The sequence below is a fragment of the Petromyzon marinus genome, chromosome 18, assembly GCF_048934315.1.
Source record: "Petromyzon marinus isolate PM22_M1 ecotype Great Lakes invasive population chromosome 18, UKy_Petmar_22M1.pri1.0, whole genome shotgun sequence".
Taxonomy (NCBI): domain Eukaryota; kingdom Metazoa; phylum Chordata; class Hyperoartia; order Petromyzontiformes; family Petromyzontidae; genus Petromyzon; species Petromyzon marinus.
The window spans coordinates 14,704,704-14,732,447 of NC_133684.1; the positions used below are offsets into that span (position 1 = coordinate 14,704,704).

Sequence of the window (27,744 nt, forward strand, 5' to 3'; positions counted from 1 at the left end):
TGGAGGGATGCAGGCAAAGCCGATGAGTCAGATGCCTTCTATGACCTCCTGTCACAGGTGCTGGCTAAAGTGGCCCCTCGGGATAGAGTCATCATGTTGGGTGACTTCAATGCCCGAGTTGGTCATGATACTGGCACCTGGTCTGGAGTGATTGGAGGGCATGGGCCAGATCAGCTCAATAACAACGGTAGGAGGCTGCTAGATTTTTGTGCAGCCCATGGGCTTGTAATTACCAACACGCTGTTCCGGCATCGGCGCATCCACACAACATCATGGATGCATGCCGGGTCCAAGCAAGAACATCTGCTGGACTACATAGTGACGGACCAGCGAATGCGAGCCCATGTCCTTGACACCAGGACCTACCGTGGAGCTGATCTGCCCTCTGACCATCGACTAGTCATCTGTAAGATGCGCCTGCCATTCTTCCACTCCGGTGGTGGGTGTACACCCAGGACCCCATTCCAACCTAAAGTGGCCTGGTCTCAGTTATCTGATGAAAGTTGCAAGCGAGAATTTCATCATCGCTTGCGGCTGGGATTGGCATCGTCCCCGACTCCTCCTGATGTCGAGGGTAAATGGGCGAGGTTTAGGACTGTGACTCATGCTGCTGCAATGGCTGCTTTGGGTACGCGGTCCAGACCTCCCCAGACACCCTGGATGACAGAGGAGTTGTTCAGGATGGTTGAGAAAAAGCGACAGGCCCACTGTCATCGGCTACAGAATCCCACGTCAGAGAATGAGGAGGCTTACCGCAGCCTTCGCTCGGAGGTTCGGAGAGCCGTGAGGCGCTGCAAGGATGGGTGGTGGTCGCGGGTTGCTGAGGAGATGGAGTCTGCCTCAGTGGCCCGTGATCACAAATCTCTATTTAACTCCATCAAAAAAGTAACCTGCAGCGCCACACCTATTACCATCATTAGGGGAAAAAACGGTGATCCAATTTCCGACCCCCAGGAACAGGTTCGCAGATTTGCTGAGCATTTCTGTGAGGTCCTGGGGGAGGGAAAATCCCTCAGCCAGGAAAACATCGTGGCACAAAGTGAGGATGACCCTGCTGAGGCTGCGGTGCCTCAAATATCGGATGAAGTCACCCCCTGTGAGTGGCTGGCTGAGGTGCCAGCTGCTGATGAAGTATTGAAGGCGATCCGGAGTCTGAGACCAGGAAAGGCAGCGGGCAGAGATGATCTCCCAAGCGAAATGCTGAGGGAGGGTGGCGTTTGTGCACAGACTGCCCTATACGACATCATAACAACAGTCTGGACCACTGGACGGGTTCCGCAGGATTGGAAGGATGCCCTGGTGGTCCCCCTTTTTAAGAAGGGGGACCGCACAGACTGTAACAACTACAGGGGCATCTCACTCCTCAGTGTGCCGGGAAAGGTCCTGGCAAGGATTATTCAGCATCGCCTTGCCAGGCACGCTGAGGAGAGGCTTGCGGAGCCCCAATGCGGTTTCAGGAAAGGGCGGTCCTGCACAGATGCCATATTTTCTGTCCGTCTGCTACAGCAGAGGTGTAGGGAATTCCAACAAGACCTACATCTCTGCTTTATTGACCTGGTCAAGGCCTATGATACCATCAGTAGGCCTGGGCTCTGGGTCGTTCTTCGTGCTTTTGGAGTACCTGACCCTCTGCTCACGATCATTAAGGACCTTCATGATGGTGAGCGGGCCCGGGTAAAACTACGTGGCCGGGAGTCAGAGCCATTCCCTGTACACCTTGGGGTGCGACAGGGATGTCCTCTGGCTCCCACATTATTTAACATCTATTTTGACCACGTAGTTCGTGAAGCCTTCAATAGCTGTACCGGGGGAATCTCCATATGGTACAGATATAATGGGAGGCTAATCGATGCCCGGGTGCGGTCAAGGGATGGCTCCCTATTGCTCAACCACGTTATGTATGCTGATGACTTGGTAATAGCTGCTCAGTCAGAGGAGGAGTTGGAGACGCTGCTGCTGAGACTGGAGCGTGCAACTAAGAGGTGGGGCCTTACCATCAGCCCCACCAAAACTAAGCACCTGCCTGGGTATTTTGTACCATCGGACACTCCACCCCCACAACTACCAATCGGTGATGGGGCAGTTGTGGAGAGAGTGGAGAGTTTCCCATACCTGGGCAGTGTGCTTATGACTGGCTCCTGTTTAACAGCAGAGGTCTCACTCCGAATCAGTCGAGCGGCAATATCTTTTCATCGGTTGCGTAACGCTGTGTGGAAGCTACCTGGTCTGTCGCTCCGCACTAAGCTTCAAGTCTTCTCGGCCACGGTCATTCCCTCCCTTCTCTACGCTTGCGAAACGTGGACCCCCCTAATGGAACATCTTCGCCGGTTAGAAACATTTAGGCTGGCCTGCCTACGATCCATCCTGGGTTTAACCAGACTGGATTGTGTGAGGAGCTCACAAATCCTTGAAAGATCTGGGCAGGGTCCCATCGGTGAGCTCCTCCGGCAGGCAAGGCTGCGATGGCTGGGTCATGTAGCCCGCATGCCCAGCCACCGCATGCCGAAACAGCTTTTGTTTGGCCGGATTGGGGGGGCTAAGCGGGCGCGGCACGGGCTAGAGAGGAGATGGAGTGATGTGGTGCAGGAGGATGTGGAGCTGAGTGGACTTGCCGATGACTGGTGCCAGCGGTGTCAGGATCGGCCTCTGTGGAGGAGGCTCGTGAAGGATGCTACTGGGCAGTTGGAGGCAGTCGCCCTCCAACAACAACGGAGGGCGGAGGAGCGACGCTCACGGCGGCGAGCGGAGCGCCGGGTGGCTAAAGCACAGCAGGTTGGCACAGTAGGGGGCACAGGTGGTGCATCAGCCAGTCATCTCAGTCAGTCGACCCGTGGCACCTGGGTCTGCCCCGTGACCTCCTGCCAGCGGGCGTTCGACACTTCACGTGGCCTCAGGGTGCACATAGCCTGGCACAAGCGTCGTGGTGACGTCACCGCCACTTAGTGGCGAATGGCGGTTGTTGTTGTTGTTGTTGTGTGGCATTCCACAAGCCATCTGCGTTATATGATCCTGGGGGGCGGAGGGGACGACCCTCTTTGTAACAACAAGCCATTCCTCACTGGGTGTTAAATTCTTTTCTCGTGCTGCGGGGAGAGACAAAGACGGCCGGGATCTCTTTCTCTCTCCAACCCTTGAGTGAGAGAAAACAGATACCCCCTTTTCACCGTCCTTCCGTGGCAGTCTGGAGATTTCGCAGATAACCTCTGCCCTCTCTTGGAGTTTATTATTCTATACATTTATGTCCTTTTTACGATTTCCATCTGTGTTTGCGTGTTTTTGGGTTTGTGTGTTTTATGCATTATTTTTCTTTATTATTAAAAAAATATATATCGGCAGATATTATTGTTAATATCAATTTTGGAAAAAGCTCATATCCAACAATAGTTACGACGAAATCAAACTACATGGCACGCACTAATATCTAATCTCGATGCTTTAACGGCACAATTCAAATGTCCTTCGTTTATTAAGTGGTCAAGCTAGGCGGGACCAGCTAGGACACCCAGGAAACCGGAGAGCACAGATTTAGCCACTCCTTGACTTATTCTTATAACAAAAATCACATCTATTTATGAATGCACATTTTTTAATAAATAACAAATACGCAATTAAAACAGGAGAATAATTCAAAGAGCATGTATTTTTTTACTTGACCCCACCCATCCCTCTGCTCCCTGCCCTCCCGCTTTCCCACCGTGGCCTCCCGGATCGCTCTTCCCGGCTTGCTTCTCTTCCTCACCTCCTGCCCTCTCTCATAACCCTCTCCTTTCGTCTCCCCAGCATTCCCTTCCCTACCCTCTAGCCGTCCACTCTTTCTCCAACCCCTCCCTCCCTCTCCACCCCCAAATGTCTCCGATCTTCCCCTCCATTGCCCACCTGCCTATTCCCTCTCCCTCCTCCTGTACCTCCCCACCCCTCCTCTTGACTCGCCCTTAATCCCCCGTAGTCCGCAATTACATTTCCTCCCAATCTCGGAATTCAAAGTTCTAACCTCGCTCTCCATACTTACAAAAAACGTCCTTTGGTTGTGGTTTCAATGCAAAACCCACAGTCCTTTTTTCAGCACATATACATACAACGTACATACAGCATGAATACAATACACAATACAACATATAACCCACATACAACATATATAAACAACATACGTACAACATAAATGAATCCAAGAAAGCCACACCTGAATCGTAGGACTGCTCCATTGGGTTTTCACTTTGAGTTGCGTTCAGCCAATTAACCACAATTGTTTATACACCGACAGGGCCGCTCGTCTGCTACCAGAAGTTCGAGTACGCGGTAGGCCACTGGCTACAGAAGACGGCCGAGCACGTGATGGGCTGCGTTCTCTGCAGCCCTGGCTGCTTCAGCCTCTTCCGAGCCAAGGCCATCATGGATGACAACGTCCTCAAGACCTACACCACAGTGGCCACCGAGGCCCTGCAGTACATCCAGTACGACCAAGGTAAGCGTCGACGTGTGTTTGGATCTCGCACCTCCTATTAGCACGGTTGGCTACGTGTGGTGCGAAAGAAGTTCAACATGTATACATGTCACGCTGGCGAGATGTTAACTCCCAAGCTTGGTATACAGGAGGTCGTAAGTTCCATCCCGACCCTGACGCGTGTATATTGCAATTTGCGTCTCTCTCCCCATGGTTGCGTAGACTTTCTAAGGGTCCTCTAGTTTTTCCCTCATTTAGATGCAACATCACGTGCTTAGAATCTCTGTGATTGCCAACAAGGGTTTTGCCACCAAGTACGAAGTCATGTTTTGCAGAGGGGTCAAATACTTATTTCCCTCATTAAAATGCAAATCAATTCATAACATTTTTGACATGCGTTTTTCTGGATTTTTGTTGTTGTTATTCTCTCACTGTTCAAATAAACCTACCATTCAAATTATAGACTGATCATTTCTTTGTCAGTGGGCAAACGTACAAAATCAGCAGGGGATCAAGTACTTTTTTCCCTCACTGTATCGTGGTAATACTTGGGCCAAGACCCCGCAAGATCAATTTAATACGTAGACTTTCACGACCAATATTCATGATTCACAATTCATTCCTGCTGGATTAGATTGTCGTGTAGGTTTAGTGTAAATTTGTTTTAACTATAAGCGTCCAACACCCGACAGAGCCAATCGGGTAAGGTTGTTAGGTCATGGGGAAACTACGTCGATTTTGGTTTAATTAGCAAAATCCGAATATTGAAAGGCAAGCAAAATATAAAAAATGTTTGAAGGTGGATGATGCTGGTTGGATGTAGTTGCTGTGGCTCCTGCGTATGCAGCAGTGGGAGATGCAGAGAGAGAGATAATTGCAGAGGGCTACTGCCGGTGCAGCTACAGAGATATGCCGCTCGGCCAGGAGCTGGTGCTGGCTGTGGGTATTATGAGCCGGTTACCCTCTACCTCGCGGACGTCCCCTCTTCCATTTGTTGGTGCAGGTGAGGACCGCTGGCTGTGCACGCTGATGCTGCAGCAGGGCTGGCGCGTCGAGTACTGCACCGGATCGGACGCCTACACCAACGCCCCGCAGGAATTCAAGGAGTTCTTCAACCAGCGGAGGCGTTGGGGCCCCTCCACGATGGCGAACACCTTCAGCATCCTGGAAAATGGCGTCCGCACGGCCAAGAAGAACCCGTCCATCTCTCGGCTCTATATTCTTTATCAGATCATCTACACGGCCACCTCCAACATGGGTCCGGCCACCGTCTGTCTCATGATTGCAGGTGAATTCGGGTTGCCACATGTCTTGGGTTTTTTTATTTACCCGGGTTCATCCTTTTGATGCAGGGACTACATCAAAAGAGACGTCGCCATGGTGGAGAGGCGTTAACTCCCTCGCCTGGTATACAGGAGGTCATGGGTTCGAACCCGACCCTGACGCCTGTATATTTGGAGTTCGCATGTCTCTCCTCGTGGTTGTGTTGATTTTTATCCGGGTTCTCCGGTTTTTCTCTCTACATTTAGAATCAAAATCACGCGTTGAGTATTTGGCTGCTATAAATTTCTACGTAATAAGCCACTTCGTTCAGCTATAATTTGTGGCCAAGTTGCTTATGAAGAAGAGCTACATAGCTCAGTGGGCCTTATCTGGTATATTAAAAATAGTTTCGTTTTAAAAAAAAGTTAACTTGGAACACTTCTGCTCACAGTCGTGCATGGCTTCAAGTCGTCACTCAGAGTTGTTCCTTCCACGAGATTTTTGATTGCAAATATTTAACGATAACAATTGGCCATCTTTGGGTGTTTAACGCATACAACCTCAAAGTGAGTGGTCGTGTTAATCCTCTCATCATAACGTATGCGCACTGCTTGCGTTTTAAAAATATTGCGAGTCGTGTTGCTTGTGTACCAGGGTATTCAAACTGCTGCATGTTTCTTTCAGCCAAAAATTCTATACACACAGGCTGCACGATTCTGTTCATCTGAGTGCACTCTTTTCTTTACAGCTGATTGAACGGTTGTCGTTGTCAATCATGGTGGTGATGATGGTGGTGGTTGTGGTGATGAGATGATACTGGTAGGAAACGTAGTGGACTGGAAACCCAACCGGGATTAATTCACAGGAGGCAGGGGATTAATTGTGTATGTCTGTGGATGTCTGTCCATGTGGGAGGGGTGGGGCTGGGTGGAGAGGGGAGGGTAGGGAGGGGAGGGGCTGGGTGGGGAGAGTGGGGAGGGGCTGGGTGGGGAGGGTGGGGCTGGGTGGGGTGGGGCTGGGTGGAGAGGGGCTGGTCACCCCGTGGTGCCCTTGTATGGACTGAAAGCCCAACCGGAATTATTAACAGGAGGCAGGGGATTAATTGTGTACGTCTGTGGATGTCTGTCCACGTGTATCCAGACACCCGGATATATAATAAATGCGCTCCTAGTGGGCATTATTGGTAGGAAACGTAGTGGACTGGAAGCCCAACCGGGATTATCACAGGAGGCAGGGGATTAATTGTGTATGTCTGTGGATGTCTGTTCACTTGTATCCGGACACCCGAATAAAATGGGAGGGGTGGGGCTGGGTGGAGAGGGGAGGGTTGGGAGGGGCTGGGTGGGGAGGGTGGGGAGGGGCTGGGTGGGGAGGGGCTGGGTGGGGAGGGGCTGGGAGGGGCTGGGTGGAGAGGGTGGGGCTGGGTGGGGGGTGGGGAGAGTGGGGCTGGGTGGGGAGGGTGGGGAGGGTGGGGCTGGGTGGGGAGGGTAGGGAGGGTGGGGCTGGGTGGGGGGTGGGAGGGGTGGGGAGGGGCTGGTCACTCCGTGGTGCCCTTATAAAACTCAACGTTTAACCTACTCACACCAGTTTGTGTCTGCCCTCACAGTCGGGCATATTTGCGGAATACACCACGCCGCCATTGACCCTGGCCATTGACCGAGCAACCCAACGTTCCTACCAGCTCCCTCCGCAGGAATGTATTAATGATGGTATTCAGCTCGTGTGGTATTTGTCTCGTGCCGGTGCTCAGGTTGCTTCACCTTCGTTTTCAAAATGGACCAAAACTGGGCACTTCTCATCTCCATCGTTCCGCCTGCTCTATACATCGCCGTCTGCTTCAAAACGTAGCCGGACACGCAGATCAAGGTGGGCGCCCAGGCTTCTTCTGCAGAAGCACGTGGCACTCATTGCACACAACGTGCTTGCCACAAATGAAACACAATGTACGTATATATGTTGAACTTCTTTGGCACCGTACGTAGCCAACCTTGCTCATCGGAGTTGCAGGGGACGTACAAAAAACTAAACACAAAAAGCAGTCTTAAAGAAATTAGTTTTCAATCTACATGATTTAAAAGTGCAAACTACAGTGGCTTCCTAACATCGGAAGGAATATCGTTCCAGATGGCCGCAGCAGCGCATCTGAAAGCTTGTGATGCGGTAACGGTCTTTGTTCGATGGCTAGCCAAAAGCCACTGCGAGGATAGCTGGAGTTCGCGTGATTGTTTATGCTCTTTGACGTGGTTATCAAGGTATTGTAGTTCATTTGTGGCACGCTCTTTTTGTGTTACGAGTACGACCTTATAACAATGTATTTGGTCGGCAACTGGAAGCTAAAGCAGCTCGGCGAGCACTGGATGGACATGGTCGGGTCTTGCAATGCCTGTTACAACACGTGCCAACGTCCCATAGAGCGGTGTGTTGCAATAATTGTGCCTTATCGATACTATGCTACACATCACCGCGGTGGTTATGTCACTGCTCAATAGTGGTCGAATGTGTCGTGAGCCCTGATATGAAAATTACAGAAATTGACTACATTTTGCATGTGGTGATCACCTGACATATTCTGGTCGAGTGACGCCGAGGCTATTTTAATCACAATCTGAATCCTTGAGTCTGCGACTGCCACACCTGATCCTCGCACAATTTCGTTTCATGCAAACCACACGTGCATCACTCGCTTGCAATATTCGGGGTTGCCGATGCTCTCCACATTTAACTTGGACTTCATTGCGGTGTACAATTGTGAGTCATCAGCATATATATAGAACTTCATATTGAGATGATATTGGCGATCGGAGAGACATATATTGAAAATTAATAGGGCCCGAAGGCGGACCCTGTGGTATGCCGACTAGGCATGGCATAGGAGATGACTTCATCACCTAGCTTGACAAACTGTAATCCACCATACAGGTATGACTCAATACACTTTAGTGCCATACCCGATACACTGAACCTTGACCTTATCTGCTCAATGAGTATCTCATGGTCAATGGTGTCGAAGGTGGCTGAGAAATCGAGGCCAACCAATGCTGCGATGCACCGGTCAGCCATGATCTTTTAGAGGTCAACAGTGACATCTAGTAGAGTCATCTCAAGACTGTGGAATTGTCGGTACACCGACTAGAATGGGTTGAATTTGCCCATCCCAGTGACGTAGGGAATTAACCGCTTCAGACACAGGCACTCAATGACCTCTGAAATTGTACTCAGGTTTGAGATCGGGTGATAGTCTGGATGGTCACTATGGCTCAAGCCAACTTTTTCAGAAGCGGTGTTACCTGCGCCATTTTGCAATGGTCTGGCAAACAGCCCTCGCTGAATGAAATATTTGCCAGGTGGACAATCAGTGGCGCAAGTACGTCCAAGCATAATTTGAGAATTTATATCTGGACGGAGTCGAGCGGCGATGTCTTATTTGGCAGCTGGGCAATGAACATTGACACCTCTGCTACTGACGATGGTGCCAGGGTCTCAAGTTTTGCATTGGTTATCAGGTTGATCAAACTCACATGACAGACCAGGAGAATGCGTTGCTTGCAAGTTAGAAACTGCCGTCTTAATCATCACTTTATTGGCGAAGAACGTTGCAAGTACTGTGCACAGAACCGGCTGACTGGTTGATGGGGTTGGAGTGCAACAGACCCTTCACAATGTGCCACAGAGCACGGGGTCGCGAACTGACTCATTGATGCACAGACCATAGAACGGTCTGCGAGACTCAATAATGAGCTAGTTTTCAAATCTGTAGGCGGCTCTGTAAGCAGTCGGACAATCTGAAAACTAGTTTTTTTTCAAAGACACCCCAGCCTCCTCCGCGTCTTCTTCACAGTATCGCCTCCAGTGACAGTAAGTCACTTCGTGCTTTCCCGTTCTCTGTGTGCTTGTTTGGATGGACACACGTTCAAAGATAGCGATGATGCCATGTTCTAATTGAGCTGCAAATGAATAGACCGTTGATGCATTATTCAGGCTTGCCAATGATGACCGGATCTTCTGACTGAAAGCATCGTGGGTTAGTCGTTTTCAGTTCCTGTATGATATCGTTGTGATGGGTGGGCAAATAATTTGTAATGCCATTTTGCACGTCACAAGACTGATCTGACTTCAATACACGTTCTTATCTTCGATAAGAACGTGTATTGAACGTCGTTTAAAGTTACGACGTCGCCGTATGTGAAGATGTGATCCAGTATACTTCCTGAGCGGCATGTTGCACCGCTGACGTGCTGAGTTAAACTGACTGTCGAACGTTTCGGCGAGATCACTGTTGATTTTACCATAAAAACCAGTCGGTCCGGGACAGTTCTGGTCATCACAGATGATAAAGCGAGAGCCAAATGTCTCACAGTCTCGCAGACCAGAAAGCTAGGAAAATAATTCTGACAGCTGTGAAGTCGACGGTCGATAGACGACAGCGATCGTAAGCCCCCACATGCTGTTCGTTATTTCACAAGCAGCAGCTTGAATTATGTGATTGTTAATGAGTCGCTCAGGACTTTCACGCAGATTTCTCCACGGTGAATTAGTGCGACCCCATCACCATGTGAACTGCTAGTTTATAGCATAGTTATAACGCAACACAGGATAGAGCAGCGCACCGTGGCTGTTTCCTCCTCTTCCTCCCCCTCCTCCGTTCCGAACACAGATGGACTCGTCCGTCTGAACAAAGCTCGTCGCTCTCCGTGGTGTTAATCCCTCATACTAACATCATGCTAATCCCCCAGTTACATGCTAATTTACTGTTGATATGTAAACTCCTCTCCCCCCTCCTCTGTTCTGAACATAGATGGACTCGTCCGTCTTAACAAAGCTCGTCGCTCTCCGTGGTGCTAATCCCTCACACCAACATCATGTTAATCCCCCAGTTACACGCTAATTTATATGTAAACTGCTTTGTCAAGGTGCTCTGTTCCTCCCACACAGCTTAAAAGACGCTGCCATGCTTGGCAGGGTTCACTAAAGCGCTATCTTCCAGACAGTCCTGTTTCTTCACTTGAGGAAGGCTACTTGTGTTGTGGCCGAAACGTCGTGAGAATTTTATTCTGTTATTATTATTTTTATTATTTCATCTCCATTCTACGTGACTTTACCAAAAGAACCCAGAAGAACAATGAGCTATCATTATTTTGTTGTTGTTTGCAAAGTGCAGGGTGTTGAGGACTTTGTGGAAAAGTGCGGAATAAATGCAAAGTAACTCCCAAGAATTGGTGGTGGTTGGACAAAAGGACGATGGTGACGCCGATGGCTAAGGTCTCCTCCTGCAATGGCGAGATGTTAACTCCCTCGCATGGTATACAGGAGGTCGTGGGTTTGATCCCTATCCCGACCTTAACGCCTGTTATGTATTTGGAGTCCACGTGTTCTCTCTATCTTCCCTCCACATTTAATCTGGCTGCTGATATACATTACCACGTGATGAGCCACTTCGTTGATCTATCATTTGTGGCCAGGTGGCTTCTGAAAAGAGCTTTATACCTGGTATTTTTTTTAAGGTGGCCATGGTGCTCACCGTGATCTACATGTTCCTCATGACGGGCACGCTGCTCGCTATGGTCGGCGACATTGTCAAGAACGGTATCCTCACAATCAGCGGCATCTTCTTCATCACTCTCGCGGGCATCCATCTCATCGAGCGAGTTCTTCTGCATCGTGCACGGATTCTTGTACCTCATCTGCATTCCCACGGGATACCTGCTGCTGCTCATCTACTCATTGGTCAACATGTACAACGTATCATGGGGCACACGTGAGACCAAGGCGCCTTCTGAGCCCTCCCCCAAGGAGGTGAGTTACTTTGTGTGTTATCGTTATTGTCGTTGTTGTTTTTGTGTCGAACGTTATTTGGAGTGTCGCTCCATTCTCCTCTGTTGTTCCGTCCCACACCTCCGATTAGCATGATTGGCTACGTACATTGCAAAAAAAGTGTAACATATGCCCCCAACCCCCGCCAAGACGAAGGCAGCGATCCCCCATGTAGCTTTTAACCGACCGTTGGGGCAAGTGCTGTTAGCGAGTAGCACCTGTGAAGTCCGGAATGGCACATAAGGGGGTAGGTGACCAGCACCATGCCCGGCCGCCTTTGTCTCCATTGTTGTCATGTTTACTACATCACATTTGGCTATTTTTGAGGCTTTTTGAGGGAAGGCCAAGGACTGGTCCAGATGTATGTATGTTGAACTTCTTTCACACCATGTGTAGCCAACTGTGCTAATTGGAGGTGCGAAGGAAGGAACGTTTCTAAACACAAAGAGCAGTTTTTAAGAAATTAGTTTTCAATGTAATGATTTAAAAGTGCATAGCTCCAATTGCTTTCTCATATTGGAAGGAAGAGGGTTCCAGATGGACGCACAAGCGCACCCAAAAGCACGCGATGTGGTCACTGTCTTTGTTCAATGGTTAGCCAAAATCCACTGATGAGGATGACCAGAGTTTGCAAAATTATCGTTTATGTTTCTTGACAAGAACGGTGGTGGTGGCTGTGCCACTCGTGTCCATTAATCCAACACAGTGGGTATCGAGGAGGAGTCGTTCACTGACTTTCCAGGAGAATGCAGTATGACAATTATGGACTCTATCTGTTCCATCTGAATAGAACGCAATGTTTCCCCCTCGCATTTGTGGGTCTATTCCATGGTGTTCTGGTTTCCTGTTCGCCAATAAAATATTCATACATGGAGGACCGCAGAGCTTGGACAGTTATTGGCGCCAGTTCACTGAGCAGCTGAAACTGCCTTCCAGCTTGTGTGCGCTTCCCGCTGGTTTGATATCATTGAAGGACCCTGCCTTCAGCACAATGCCCATCCTCCTGTCCCAGCAGAAGAAGGAACGCAAGCATCGTTTGAATGTAACGAAATGCTGTATACTGCCACTCGAGTGGGACTGCTTCCAGTGGAGGATCAGCGTCCTTCCGAAGAAATACTCGGCGCTGAGTCAGGAGGATGACAGTTCAAGGTGCCACCACCTCACTGAGAGCCTGTAGCCATGCTTTTAACTTTGATCCTTACCTCTCGTGTATCAATAGTTCAATGTTTATGTCCCATATTATTGAGGGACTGTGTTATCTTGGTGTGGTTTGGGACTGTTGTTTTGCTGCCTTGCCCCAAGTTATGCATTTAGTATTGAAAAATTGGCAGTAACTGATGTACTCATGCAAGTTGCACTCATATACTTTATTTATTTTCTTATCTTTCCTATACTTAGCACTGCTATCGTTTTATGTTCTAACTTTCTAATCCCCTACACCTACTGGACATCTGTGAAAAGAGGTTCATAGCTCATTGGCCTCCTCCTGCAGTAGAAATACAGATTCTGATTATTGATTGGCTGTGTCGGGTGGAGGAGGATTTACAATGTAACATTTTACTCAAGTCAATACTGAGTCTTGTCTCAACTTATCAATTGTGAGTCTAGTTGTGCTTGTATCTTAGGCGCCGTGGTGGCTAGATGTTAACTACCTCCCCTGGTATGCAGGAGATAGTGGCTTCGATCCCAAACCTGACGCTGCCTGTTGCCTATATGGAGTCTGCGTCTATTCCTTTCTCTCCCCATGTTGGTGTGGATTTTTCTCCGGGTCCCCTGATTTTTTCCCTCCTCATTTAGAATCATCATGTGATTAGAGTATTTGGCTGCTGTAATTTCCACGTGATAAGCCGCTCATTGAGTTATAATTTGTGATATTCAGGTCGATTCTACAAATTTTTTTTATATCTCAGTGGGCCTTACATGGTAAAATAAAAATAATGGTTTAGTTTAACAGTTTATCATCATCCATCCCAGCCGAGTGGAGTCGTGCGCGGTGGAACTCGACAGAGAGATGAAGTTGCGTCCAATTGAGGCCAGACAACAGGACACTACGAGCACTCAGATGGAGCATCCTGAAGGAGCAGAGATCGAGGTGAGAGGAGAGGACATCGCGAACACTCATATGGAGCATCCAGAAGGAGCAGAGACGAGACCAGAGGACATCGTGATCACTCAGACAGATCATCCAGAAGGAGTAGAGAGTGAGGCGAGACGACAGGGCATCGCGAGCACTCCGACGGAGCATCCTGAAGGAGCAGAGATCGAGTCGAGAGGAGAGAACATCGCAAACACTCAGATGGAGCATCCAGAAGGAGCAGAGACGAGACCAGAGGACATCGCGAGCACTCAGACAGATCATCCAGTAGGAGTAGAGAGCGAGGAGAAACGACAGGGCATCGCGAGCACTGGGACAGAGCATCCTGAAGGAGCAGAGATCGAGTTGAGAAAAGAGGACATCGCAAACACTCAGATGGAGCATTCAGAAGGAGCAGAGACGAGACTAGAAGACATCGCGAGCACTCAAACAGAGCATCCAGAAGAAGTAGAGAGCAAAAGTCGACCTCCAGAGCAATCAGACACAGACCTCGCCCTCCATACCAAAGGTAATATTTTCATCAAACAAAGGCAAAGTCTTCTTGGTTCTTTCGTTAAAGTCACATAGAATGGAAATAAAATAATAAAAATAAAATAACATTCTCACGACGTTTCGGCCACAACACAAGTAGGCTTCTTCAGGTGAAGGAACAGAACTCTCGGGACGACAGCGCTTCAATGAACGCTGCTAAGATTCGCAGCGTCTTTTAAGCTAGGTGGGAGAAGTAAAGCGCCTTGACAAAGGAGTTTACACATCAAACAGGATAATTGAGCATTGAAATAGCGGTGTTAAAGTGTTGGATCAGCAGGGTGTTAAAGTCAGAAATTAGCATGTAACTGGGAGATTAGCATGATGTTAATGTGAGGGATTAGCATGTGACTGGTCACGGAAATAGCTATGTTAAAATCAAAGTTTACATATCAACAGAGCCATTTAGTATATGGACGCTAAAGGACTGCAACTATCCAACTATCATACAATAAACCGATGTGAAAAAACTAAGTATAAACTACATCAATATAATAAATGTACTCAATATTTTCTTCAATAAGTTGAGCTATTAACATAAAGTAACTGGGTATACACTACACTATATAATGAATACCATATAGTAAACTAATAAAAAACTAAAATATAAACTACATCAGTGTTATCAATAAACTCTATATACTCTCCAAACAGCTGAGCTACTAACAATAAGTCGTTATACATTACAATGCCATATGGCGAAAAAATGGTTAGCGGTTTTTTCTTTTCAACGTTAGCACCACGGAAAGCGACGAGCTTTGTTCAGACGTGCGAGTCCATCTATGCTCGGAACGAAGGAGGGGGGAGAAACAGCCACGATGCGCTGCTCTGTTCTGTGTTGCGTTACAACTATGTTATAAACTAGACTACAATACATTGCAATGTTATACCTTCCAATCTAAACTACATTGTATAATATCGTTTACAGCCCAATGCAAGCTCTAACATTATGCATTATATTGATATGTCTCCAACTAACTTTTTTCTACATTACACGACTATACACCGTAATATACATTGCCATAGACAAACCCACCATTAAATTATACAATTCGTTACTATACACTACCCTATACTTTAGACTGTAAAATAGACTTGTAATATTACACTATGTATTATTCTACCAACCCTACTGTATACCACACTGCTGTATATTCACTATACAATTACGATACCATATATTGCCTTATGAATTATGTTAAACATTACAATGTTATACTATTTATTATACAACATGCTATACCTTTGACCGTTGTGTGAACGGTATTTAGAGGCAATGCCAGGGAATGGACTGCAGTCTGAAAGTCACCGTAAAATACAATCAATTAAGAACCGAAATGGTTTATAACGTCTTTCCAATGGTTACTAAGCCAGAATCCATCTTCTCGTTTGAAACTGTCTCTGTGTTTGTATATGTGGATGGCCTCATGAACGAATGTCTCATGGTAGCCGGATGGCTTGCAGAGAACCTCCGTGTCATGTGAGCCCACTAAATTATAACAGTGATCTGCCACGGCTGAGGTGTTCGTCCTACCGTGTTTCAAGTCTGCTTTATGTTCACGGATGCGGTCCGAGATATGTCGTTTGGTTTCTCCAATGTAGCTGCTACCACAGAGGCAACTTATTTTGTAGACGCCCGGGTACTGTATGTCTGGAACCACATCTTTTACAGATGGAACCAGATCACGGATTTTATGTACTGTGTTGAATCGGACCTGGATCTTGTGTTTATTCAGGATTTTGGAGATGTTTTTTGTGACCCCCGCAATGTAGGGTAAGGTGATGGTTTTGAATGGCTCCTCAAGAGGATCCTTCTTCATGGCTGGAGTGATGGCTTTGCGGATTGTGTAGTCGGAGTAACCATTAGCCTTGAGAGATTGGTGTACGTGCTAGAGTTCACTGGCAATGTGTTCCTGGTCGGAAATGCATTGGGCTCTATGGAGAGCCTTCATGAGGGAGTTCTTCTGGGACGGATGGTGGTGGGAATCTGGTTTTAAGTAAACATCCATATGCGTAGCTTTCCTGTAGACACAGTGGCTCATTGAACCATCAGGTCTCCTTCTAATTAGGACATCCAAAAAGGGTAGCTTGCCATCTTTATCGACTTCCATGGTAAATCTGATGGCTGGGTGTATGGAATTGATGTGGTCGAGGAATTGGTCTAGAGCAGGCCGGCCATGTGGCCAGATGACAAAAGTGTCATCCACATACCTCTTCCATAAGGTCGGGCGTAGAGTGGCAGTTTGAATGGCGTCAGTTTCAAATTTCTCCATGAAAACGTTGGCTACAACCTGAGATAGGGGGGTGCCCATTGGGGTGCCCTCAGTTTGTTTGTAGAAAGTTCCATTCCAGGTGAAGTATGTGTTGGTTAAACAGTGTCTCACCAGGGGGGGGGGGGGGGGTACATCAGTATGCAGTCCTTGATGAACCAAGTCTTCAATGGTGTCAGGTACAGGAACTTTGGTGACTTCGCTGGCACTGCCTCTAAATACCGTTCACACAACGGTCAAAGGTATGGTTTATAGTATTTTGTATAATAATAAATAGTATAACATCGTAATGTTTAACATAAATTATAAGGCAATATATAGTATCGTAATTGTGTAGTGAATATACAGCAGTGTGGTATACAGTAGGATTGGTAGAATAATACAGTGTAATATTACAAATCTAATATTTTACAGTCTAAAGTATAGGGTAGTGTATAGTAACGCATTGTATAATTCAAGGGTGGGTTTGTCTATGCCAGTGTATATTATGGTGTATAGTCGTGTAATGTAGAAAGAAGTTTAGTTGGAGACATATCAATATAATGCATAATGTTAGAGCTTACATTGGGCTGTGTATACGATATTATACAATGTAGTTTAGATTGGAAGGTATAACATTGCAATGTATAGTAGTCTAGTTTATAAAATAGTTGTAACGCAACACAGGACAGAGCAGCGCATCGTGGATGTTTCTCTCCCCTCCTCCGTTCCAAGCATAGATGGACTCGTTCGTCTGAACAAAGCTCGTCGCTTTCCGTGGTAGTAACGTTGAAAAGAAAAAAAACGCCACACATTTTTTCGCCATATGGCATTGTAATGTATAACGACGTATTGTTAGTAGCTCAGCTGATTGGAGAGTATATAGAGTTTATTGATAACATTGATGTAGTTTATACTTAGTTTTTTCACATCGGTTTATTATATGATAGTTGGGTAGTTGCAGTCCTTTAGCGTCCATATACTAAATGCCTCTGTTGATATATAAACTTCGACTTTAACATAGCTATTTCCGTGACCAGTCACATGCTAATCCCTCACATTAACATCATGCTAATCTTCCAGTTACAAGCTAATTTCTGACTTTAACACCCTGCTGATCCAACACTTTAACACCGCTATTTCAATGCTAAATAATCCTGTTTGATATGTAAACACCTTTGTCAAGGCGCTTTACTTCTCCCACCTAGCTTAAAAGACGCTGCGAATCTTAGCAGCGTTCATTGAAGCGCTGTCGTCCCGACAGTTCTGTTCCTTCGCCTGAAGAAGGCTACTTGAGTTGTGGCCAAAACGTCGTGAGAATTTATTTTATCATGTTTTATTTGTAATATTTTATTTCCATTCTACGTGACTTTACCGAAAGAACCAAGAAGATGAATCCCTGCAGTCACGAAAGCTTTAAATATAAAATTAAATGCGAAGTCATTACTTGTCAATTAAACAAGACCGCGCATCTGAAATCACGCGATGCGGTGACCGTCTTTGTTCGATGAATGGATGAACGAAGTGTGGGTGATGGTTAATGCTCCTTGACGAGATTAGCAAGCTATTGTGATTCATTTGTGGCAAGCACTCTGTAATGAGGGCATGTTGCTGCTGCTGCAGAAGAAGCGTAGGAGATTGAGGAATGATCTCCCCCTGTTCTGCATGGGCATCTTTTTCTCCAGTTTCCTCCGATGTGTCATTGATATTGGCCAAAATTTTACACTTCTGAAAAATATAACTGCAAATCACTTAATTTGGACCGCACTCAGCAGCAACATCACCCCTCTACTATGGTAACTTGGTAAGACCCTCATGAACACAGAGCCTTGCGACTCAGCCAGGCTTTGTTGCAGGCTAAACCAGCCTAACGATGAGAATAATCATTACCGTCTGTGCAGCTCTCTTCGCTGAGTCACGGTAAACTTTTTTCCCGAGACTCTGTGGGAGTGCACCGCACATCGCTATCCTCCTTTGTCCCTTGCAGGGCGCCATGACCTCGTGTGGCAGCGCCACCAGAAGATGCAGGTCATGTTTGAGAACGTCCTGCCTCAGGGTTACGCCATCACGCAGAGGTGCAGCCTCGATCAGGTGCGTCCTTGTGTCTGTGTGTCTTTATGTCTGTGTGTTTTTATGTCTGTGTCGGTCTTTGTACGTGTGCTACATATACGTTGTGAGGAGTGGTGGCGCAGTGGTTAACACACTGCGCAAAGAAACGAGCGACCTGAGTTTGATTCCCGCTCACTCACCAACACCAGTGACGATTATCTGAACCGGTCCTATGTCTCTCCTAGGTCGACTCAGCCTCAAATGAGTACCTGGTGTAGTGTATAAATATCCCAAATTGAAGAGACAAAGGTGGCCGGACGTGGTGCTGGCCACCCACCTCCTCGTGTGCCGTGCTGGCCTTCAGAGGTGGTCGCTAACAGCACGTGCCCCAGCAGTCTGTTAAGACTACACGGGGGATCTTTGATCTTTGTCCTAGTTCGTGTATAAGTGCCCAGAAGATAACAACCAACTTTAATGAAGAAAATATATCGGGAAATTGCCTGGCAGCTAATTAGGCCCTTCCTACTGAAATAAATAAATCTATCAAAATAATATCGAGATGTTTACGTTTAAGATTTTACATTAATGTTGGGGTTCTTGTACTAAGCAACTCAATTAATTTAGAAGTCATCATTCCCCTCCCCCGGCTGCCTGTCTCGCTTAATTGTTCAACGCATTGGCCAAATGTCCAAATATTGCCGTCAGTTGACTGAGTGTCGTTTTCTGTGACGATCAAACAAGTGGCGCGTTCCTCTAATGTGTGGCTTTGAGACTTTGAAAAAAGGTACCTTAGCACTGCATTGTTCTGGGAGAGTTCCACTCGCAGTTTTTATCTCGTGCAAAGACAGTGCAATTTGGATAACAATTCTGGACAGTGGACAGGAAGTGATGTCATGATTCTTGGAGGTGGTGGTGGCTAGGCTGGTGCTACACGTGGTTGGTGGATCACACACTGAGAAGATGCCGTGAATTTCAGTTCCAGTGGGCGTCAGAAAGGAGCCGCACCCTGGCTTGCCAGGAGCGGGTGGTACAGAAAATGTAGAATCCACCTGTTCCGTCTGTATAGGATATAATGTTGCCCCCTCACACGCGTGCATTTTCTCCGGTTGCTCCGGTTTTCTGCGACATGTGAACAATCATTAATTGGCCGAGAACACATTTATATGCAGAGGACTGCAGAGCTTGGGCAATTGTTGGTAGCACCGTCTCATGGTGTGCATTGCTGCTGCTTTCCCATCTATATGTGATTCCTCCTCGTGTCTCTGAATCCCTCCCTATGTCTCTCGTCGAAAGCGAGCAAATAACTGTGCAGTGATCGGGCATTACAAATTACCATTAATATTAATTTTGATTTAAAGCCTTCGTGACTGCAGGGATTCATATTCTTGGTTCTTTCGGTAAAGTCACGTAGAAGGGAAACAATAAAATAATAAAAATTTAAAACAACAAAATTATCTGTGGTAGTAGTTACATTAGAGAAACCAAACGACATTCGTGAACACAAAGCAGACCTAAAACACGGTAGGACCAATACCTCGGCCGTGGCAGATCACTGTTATAATTCAGTAGGCTCACATGACATTGCCTTCTCCAAGACAGAGGTTCTTTGCAAGCCATCTGGCTACCATGAGAGATTCGTTCATGAGGCTATCCACATATACAAACACAGAGACAATTTCAACCGAGAAGATGGATTCTGGCTTAGCAATCATTGGAAGGATTTGATAAACCATTTCGGGTCTTAATTGATTGTTCACGCTTACGGTGGCTTTCAGACCGCATCCATTATTTTCGTCTCCCCCCTCATCTTTTCTGAACATAGATGGACTCGTCCATCTGAACAAACTGTAAAATCGCTCTACGTGGTGCTAACGTTAATAAAACCGCCACTTTTTCAAATTTTCTTGCTGTGGTTTTCACAGCTGATGATGATTGCTTGTGTTGCAGTCGAAATGTCGTAAGAATTTTATTATTTTATATTTTAATTATTTTATTGTTTCCCTTCTACGTGACTTTACCGAAAGAACCAAGAATATTAATATTTTAATTATGAGACCTCCTTTGCCAGTAACAAGATAGGTTTACCCTTTTAACTGGCACAAAAACTGAAACCTTTATTCAAGGCATCATGTTTGCAATAACCACAACACAAGCAGTCAAAAGGCAAACAAAAGAGACAACTCAGATAATAATATGCACTGTCCTTGAATTTGATTGGTCCACACCCGAGACGGCTTTTCTTAGAGCCTAGTCTCCACTGGTGTTGGACCAGAAGCCGCCAAAAGGCGTACAACTCAAAAACAGCGCACTATCAGAGTATTGAGGGCTCGGGGTGAGCATTTACATTATGAGACCTCCTTTGCCAGTAACAAGATATAGTAAAAGGTTTTACCCTTTTAACTGGCACAAAAACTGACACCTTTATTCAAGGCATCATGTTTGCAATAACCACAATACAAGCAGTCAAAATGCAAATAAAAGAGACAACTCTGATAATAATATGCACTGTCCTTGAATTTGATTGGTCCACACCCGAGACGGCTTTTTTTAGAGCCTAGCCTCCACTGGTGTTGGACCAGAAGACGCCAAAAGGCGTACAACTCAAAAACAGCGCACTATCAGAGTATTGAGGGCTCGGGGTGAGCATTTAACACCAGTGGAGACTAGGCTCTAAGAAAAGCCGTCTCGGGTGTGGACCAATCAAATTCAAGGACAGTGCATATTATTATCAGAGTTGTCTCTTTTGTTTGCATTTTGATTGCTTGTGTTGTGGTTATTGCAAACATGATGCCTTTAATAAAGGTGTCAGTTTTTGTGCCAGTTAAAAGGGTAAAACCTATTACTATTACAATATTAATATTATTCATCAGAGTAAGTTGTTGTTATTTGGACAATCGCACGAAGTGAACCTTCTGTCCCGTGGATGGGAATGTATAGGAGGAAGACGAGTTTTGGAAGAGCATGATCAGTGACTACCTCAAGCCTCTGGAGGAAGATGACGATCACAGGAAACGCGTGAAGCAGGAACTCTTCGAGATAAGAAACAAGGTACTGGCAACGCGTCATCGCGAGTACCGGAGATGCTTCAATAACAGAAAAATTGTGTTCCAGCGACAACGCGTTGTGCAAACAGCAGGTGTTAAGCGAGTACTTACCGTACTTGGCATGTGGTAGAAGAAGATTTAAACGGCATTAAATTACCTATGCCTTATTATTCCTACGAATGAATTGTTAATTGTTCCAAAAAGCCGCTAATCCTGTAAAATACATGAACAATAAAACAATAACAACAGAAGTGACCATTTGGCGTCGAGAGTGGACAGTGGGGGAGGAAAATGAACGTACAAAGAGGGGATCCATAAACAGCCCGGGGTCATCCCCCCCGCCACTCGGCCAATGCAATGTAAATCAGGCCTGGTCTGTCTGTCCCAACGTGCAGGGCACTTTCGTCTACTTCATGATCAATGCACTGTGGCTGGTGGCGACCCTGGCACTGCAGTTCGTGGGAGCCGACCTCTACATCCAGATCCCGAGCACGAAGAACGAGGGGACGGTCATCGACGTGCTGCCCCTCGCCTTCATGTTCCTCATCACCTTCTCCAGCATGCTCATTGTCCAGTTCCTGGCCATGCTGTACCACAGGTGAGGAGGAGGGGAGGAGGTCGACCCATGCGTGGCCATAGGGGGTGTGTGGGCATGCCGACTCAGTGACCAACAACAGTAACGATTATCTGAAATGGTCCTGGACCTCCCCCCTTGTGCCGTACCGGCCTTCATAGGTGTCTAAAGTAACATCTGCACCGGTTAGAAACATTCAGGTCACCCTGCCTACAATGCATCCTGGGTTTAACCAGACTGGATTGTGTCAGGAGCTCACAGATTCTTAAAAGATCTAGACACATTCCCATTGGTGAGCTCCTCTCACAAGCGTGGCTGTGTTGGCTGGGTCATGTAGCCCCCATGCCCAGCCACTGCATGGCAAAGCAGCCATTATTTGGCAGGATAGATCAGACTAAAAGGGCACGGCATGGGCTAGGGAAAAAAAGGAATGATATGGTACAAGAGGATATATAGAGATGAGTGGACTTGCCAATAACTGGTACCAGCGGTCTCAAGATCGGCCACTCCTTAGGAGATGCTACTTGGCAGTTGGAGGCAGTCGCCCACCAGCAATAATGGAGGGCAGAGGAGCGATGCTCGCATCCATAAGCAGAGCACCGGGCAGCTAAACACAACAATTTGGCACAGTAGGGGTCACAGCTGGTGCATTGTCAGTCATCTCAGTCAGTCAACCATTGGCTCCTAGGTCTGTCCCGTTACCTCCTGACATTTTGCCACCGTGGCGCCCCTTGCCCCTCCCCCTTCCCCTCCGTGCCCCCCCTCTGCCCCCGTTCAGGTTGTTCACGCTGCTGCACGTGCTCTCCTACGTGGAGTCGTCGTCGTCGGGCCAGCAGTCAAAGAGGGGTGCTGTTGTTCGAGACAACAAAGCATTCATCAACGATGGAGACGACGATGACGCTCAGCAGCGCCATCTCAGAGAGATTTTCTAAAAGATCCCTGGACCCCTTCCTCACACGCCGCACGCGGGTCCCCTCCCCGCACACAGCACATGGACCCCTTCCACTCACGGCGCACCTGGACCCCCTCCTCACAAGCCGCAAGTGGCCCCCCTCCATGCACGCTGCTCGTGGACCCCCCCCTCGCACGCTGCTCGTGGACCCCCTCCTCGCACGCTGCTCGTGGACCCCCTCCTCGCACGCTGCTCGTGGACCCCCTACTCGCATGCCATACGTGGACCTATGCACGTCGTGGTTTATCAATGACGGTGCGGTCAGTAAAGGTGCAGCCCTGCAAGATGCTTCCCTTGTTGGAAGAGGTGGGAGTTACCCACGCTTTACCCCACCACCGCATGTGACCTGCCGATCGACCAACTGTGCTGTATCCATTTACGCAGCTGGGTGGACAGAGGCAGCGAGATTTAAGAAGCTTGCAGCGTCGCTCCAAATGCCAGGCCTAAGGATCGACCTCTAGATCGCAAGTGTGGTGACGTGTTAATTGCAGCAGGGCAGCCTCTCATTACAATGGAATGCAGTCAAAAGGGCTGCTGAACAACAACGGTGGACATCACTTGTGATATCATCGGCTAAAGTAAATGTAGGGGCTTTGAAGCTGCTCCTGGCCACGGACAGAGAAGTCGCTTCTATGTAGCAGTGGTCAGATGAAGGAAACGTCCTGTTGTTGTTTGTATGTTCAATTTATTTTGCACTGCACTTAGCCAACCATGCTATCGTGGATGTAAACATCACCCACACATAGACTGTCCCGTTAACCATAGAAGTTGATCAAATCACATTTTTACGCCTGATTAATTTAGAGGTCGAGCGATCCACATGGGAAATCTTGTTTTTAGAAAGGTTTATCTACCAAACACAGAAAACGATTCCCCATATCGCTCTAATAGCCTTATGGAGCTGTTAGTGAGCACCTAATAACGGCAGGCACAGCACACAAGGTGGGTGACCAGCACCAAGTCAAACTGCATTACCGCACCATTTTATCATTTGAGGCTGAGTCGACCTAGGGGAGGCCCAGAACCGGTTTAGATAATCACCACTATTGTTGGTGGCCATGAGTGGGAGTCGAACTAGCGTCCTAAGGCTCAGATACTTGTGCAGGGCTATGAACACGAGTTTTATTTCATGTTCACTGATGGTCAGATATATATGCCAACATATATTTATAGATATTTATAATACTCTTTGGTTCTTTCGGTAAAGTCACGTAGGTATAAAATAAAATAAATCACGACGTTTCTATTGCAACACAAGCAACCATCATCAGGTGGGAAAACCAACAGCAAGAAGTTTTTTTCTACTGAAGTGGGAGAGAGATGCCATGGTAAGAGGTTTCTAGGTAAGAAAGGGGGGCGGGGCAAGGGGGGGAAAGAGGGGGTGTGTGGGCTAGGGGGAGGGGATCGTTGCGTGGACGCTAGATTGATATGTATAATGTGGTTTATTTACAGAGATGTAGAGTTACATTGAGACTGTGTGGATAAATTAAACAAGACAGAGAAGAAGCAGTCATCCATCCAGAGCACCACGTTCAGATAGTTTCCCCAAAATATTGTATTGGAGATGTGAATCCATAGTTTTAATGCTAAGGTAATGTTTCGCTGCTATTTGCCGCTGAGTAGATGTTATCTCCCTCGATCGGTACACAGGAGGTCATGGGTTCAATGCTGGACCCTGGCGGTGCCTCTGTTATACTTTTGGAGTCGGCGTGTGCTCTCGCTGTGGTGGTCGGAGCTTGGGTTTTTATCCGGGTTCCTTGGTTCAGATGATTAGACTGCTGTTATACATTCTCACGTGTGGTGATATCAGCTACTGCGATCATCAGCTATCATTACATGTGACAAGCTCGCCTATGAACAAGAGCTAAGAGCACAGTTGAGTTTAACTGGTAAATAAAACTGTGAATTCCCTTGCACCTTCTGAGGACGGTAGTGTCTTGGTCAACAGGTCACTTACCAAACGCTTAACGATCGATCCAAACCTTTTAGGTCCACGCTTCGCTGGGCGCGTATAGTGGTTACGCACACGTTAAGCTCTGTGTCTTTCTGGTGGATGCGTTGTCGGGCTGGTCCCATGGTGTCTGAAACGTGGAACAGCACGAAGGCGTTGGTGGTGAGCGGCTAAACGTGCACTCCTCCCCCACCCCCCCCAGATGAATGTAGGTTACACTCCTCTGCTTGACAATAAATCCCAAAGGTTATTTTTAGTTTATAACGTCGCGATTTATAGCTTTTGTTAAACTTGACAAGATTACGTTTTAGTTCATGGCAATGAGAATAGAGTTCATTTGTAGGAGAACATATTTGCACGATGCTATTTAAGTAAATTAACATACGATGTGGTAACACGGCACGTACTGATTATATACACTTTATAGCCTATTGTTTTTTACTTTGCACAAATATAGTTTACTGAACTTTTGCAAGCCGTTATCAGTCATGTATTCTCGACTGCTTGCATAGAGATAGTGGCGCAGCCCTGCAATGAATCACCCCTCCGGGCGATTGAGACAGCCTGCCACCTACAGATTGCGCAACAGCGCCCCACACGACTTCCAGCCGTTAGAACTCGGTCGTTGGTGTAATTTGCATTCTTATCTGGAGTAAACCATCCTCCAAATCTACATATCGCTGGGTTCACAGTTTAGCGCGCTAATCAATACTGCACCACTCACTTTAGCATTGCCACATCCAAATAAATAAATGCGTATGCACCAACCGCTTGAAATAATGCCACATCGCATAGTCGTCGTGTCGACAATTAAAGAGGTAGCCAGGTTGCTCAAAGATCAGCGCTGGACTGGTACCATTGAGAAGCTGGGTTCAACCCCGGCTACTGAAACTAAACTTTTATTTTTATTTTACCAGGTAAAGTCCACTAAGATATACAGCTTTTTTTTTTAAATAAGCGACCTGGCCACAAATAATAGCTCAACGAAGTGGATCATTAACCACGTGTACATTTGTAGCAGCAGTCAAATACTCTAAACGCACTTTGATTCCAAATATGGAGAACAATCCCAGCGACCACGAAGAGAAAGAGGCATGCAATCTCCAAACAGGCAAAGCATACAACAGGCATAGCAGGCGAGGTAGTTAACATCTCCTAGTCACCGTGGTACCCTGCCTGTGACTGGCAGGGCTCTCCCGGTATAGTTAGCTGATGGCCTCTGCCCGGTCACCAACGATTCAAAGACGGATTGTAAAAAAACTAATTAATTGGTATTGGTTCCCACGTGACCACTTGATTTGATTTGCTCTGACGGATGGTGGAGAGTATATCTGAATATTGCCTTTATACTCAAACCATCGAACTCAAAGTAAACAGACAGTCCTCGACTTGCGAGCGTCCGACTTACGAACGCCCGCTTCCATGAAATATATTTAAAAAAAGAAAAATATTGATTTAAAATGCGAACTCGTAATTGCAAACTGAACTGCCGGCTTACGAACCGTTCGAATTTCGAACAGGTCTCAGGAACGAACTAGGTTCGTAACCCGAATACTGCCCAGAAATAACTTCTGCTCAATAGGTTTGTGGTCATATATAGTTACTAATTATTGTTAACATGGGGATAGTACATTTGTGTGATGTAGGTGCTGGATGTGGTCATAGCTGGGATCTTATCCTTTTCTATATTTATAGAGCACCTTTGTTCAAGGCACGCTTTCCAACATTTAAAAGCTGTAACAAAAACAAAGTGATTTATATGGCAAGGGCAGTGCAAGGGCCGAGGAATGAGTGTCCCGAACAGAGGACATGTGGCTTCATGCAAGAGATATAGGGAAGGAACGGAACAAAATGGAACGGTGGGGAGGGAAGAGGAAGGGGATGGGCTGTTAAAAAGAGGTGAGGCCTTCAGAGAGGAATGGAAGGAGGTTATGGAGGTGGCCTGCTTCATGTTCAAGTATTTCTCTATTTACAAAGTTCGATTTTACGAAATTTCACGTTCATGCAATTGACAAATTACGTGTTCTAATGCTGTACTGTGCTGTGTGATTGTCACGAGGCCCCCATGGTGTCAGCCAGCGCTGGTCTCAAACCCTCGGTACCCACTATATCTGTTTACCTGCTATGAAGTAGGGGCATTGCTCGAAACGTCGACAATTATATACATGTCCTTTCAATGCATTGTTGTTAACGAGTGTGTTGTAGAGGAGGTTAATTGACCATACTTCACCACGCTGACCAAACCGGGTTGGTGGAGGTAGGTGAACATTATATAAACGTGGAGAGGAAGGAAAGTACGGTACAATATTTGAATTAATACGCACACAGTGGGGAGCACAGGCGTTGCCTCTGCCAGTGCTCTCAGTCAACCCACCGCTCCTGGGTCTGTCCCGTGAACTCCTCCTGCACCCAGCTGGCACAGCAGTCAACCCATAGCACCTGGGCCTGTCCTGGGACTCCTACCAGTAGCAAGCCTCCCACACTGCAAGTCGACTCAAAGTGCACTTAGCCTGTGACAAGCGCCGTGGTGACGTCACCACCACTTAATGGCGGATGGCGGCTGTTGTTAATGCACGGTGGAACAGAGTTCAGCTTCCAATGAGTAGGATGGTACGGTGTATGTGTGTATAAAGCAGCAGCACTGGAGAGACAAAGGTGGCCGGGTGTGGTGCTGGCCAACCACTCCCTCGCGTGCCGTACCGGGTTTCATCGGTACTTCTTGCTAACAGCACTTGTCCCAACAGCCTGATAGAGGCTATACATGAGTCTTTGTCTTTGCAGTGGTTT

General features: G+C 47.0%; 2 protein-coding genes across 2 annotated transcripts in view; both read left to right on the forward strand.

Annotated features, from left to right (window-relative positions):
• The window catches only part of LOC142925098 (uncharacterized), a 37,994-nt gene extending 14,118 nt beyond the window's left edge, over positions 1-23,876 (forward strand). The window contains exons 5-8 of the mRNA XM_076067903.1: positions 18,375-18,478; positions 21,374-21,484; positions 21,876-22,078; positions 22,833-23,876. Of these exons, the coding sequence (XP_075924018.1) occupies positions 18,375-18,478; positions 21,374-21,484; positions 21,876-22,078; positions 22,833-22,986 (572 nt within the window). The 3' untranslated portion in view covers positions 22,987-23,876. The remainder of the gene's footprint in view (positions 1-18,374; positions 18,479-21,373; positions 21,485-21,875; positions 22,079-22,832) is intronic.
• On the forward strand, positions 3,239-11,554 carry LOC142925097 (chitin synthase chs-1-like). Its single transcript, XM_076067901.1, has 4 exons — positions 3,239-4,462; positions 5,445-5,729; positions 7,455-7,570; positions 11,206-11,554. Exons 1-3 carry the CDS (start codon positions 4,333-4,335, stop codon positions 7,550-7,552), a joined length of 513 nt encoding a protein of 170 aa, XP_075924016.1. The 5' UTR covers positions 3,239-4,332; the 3' UTR covers positions 7,553-7,570; positions 11,206-11,554.
• Positions 23,877-27,744: the final 3,868 nt, after the last annotated feature.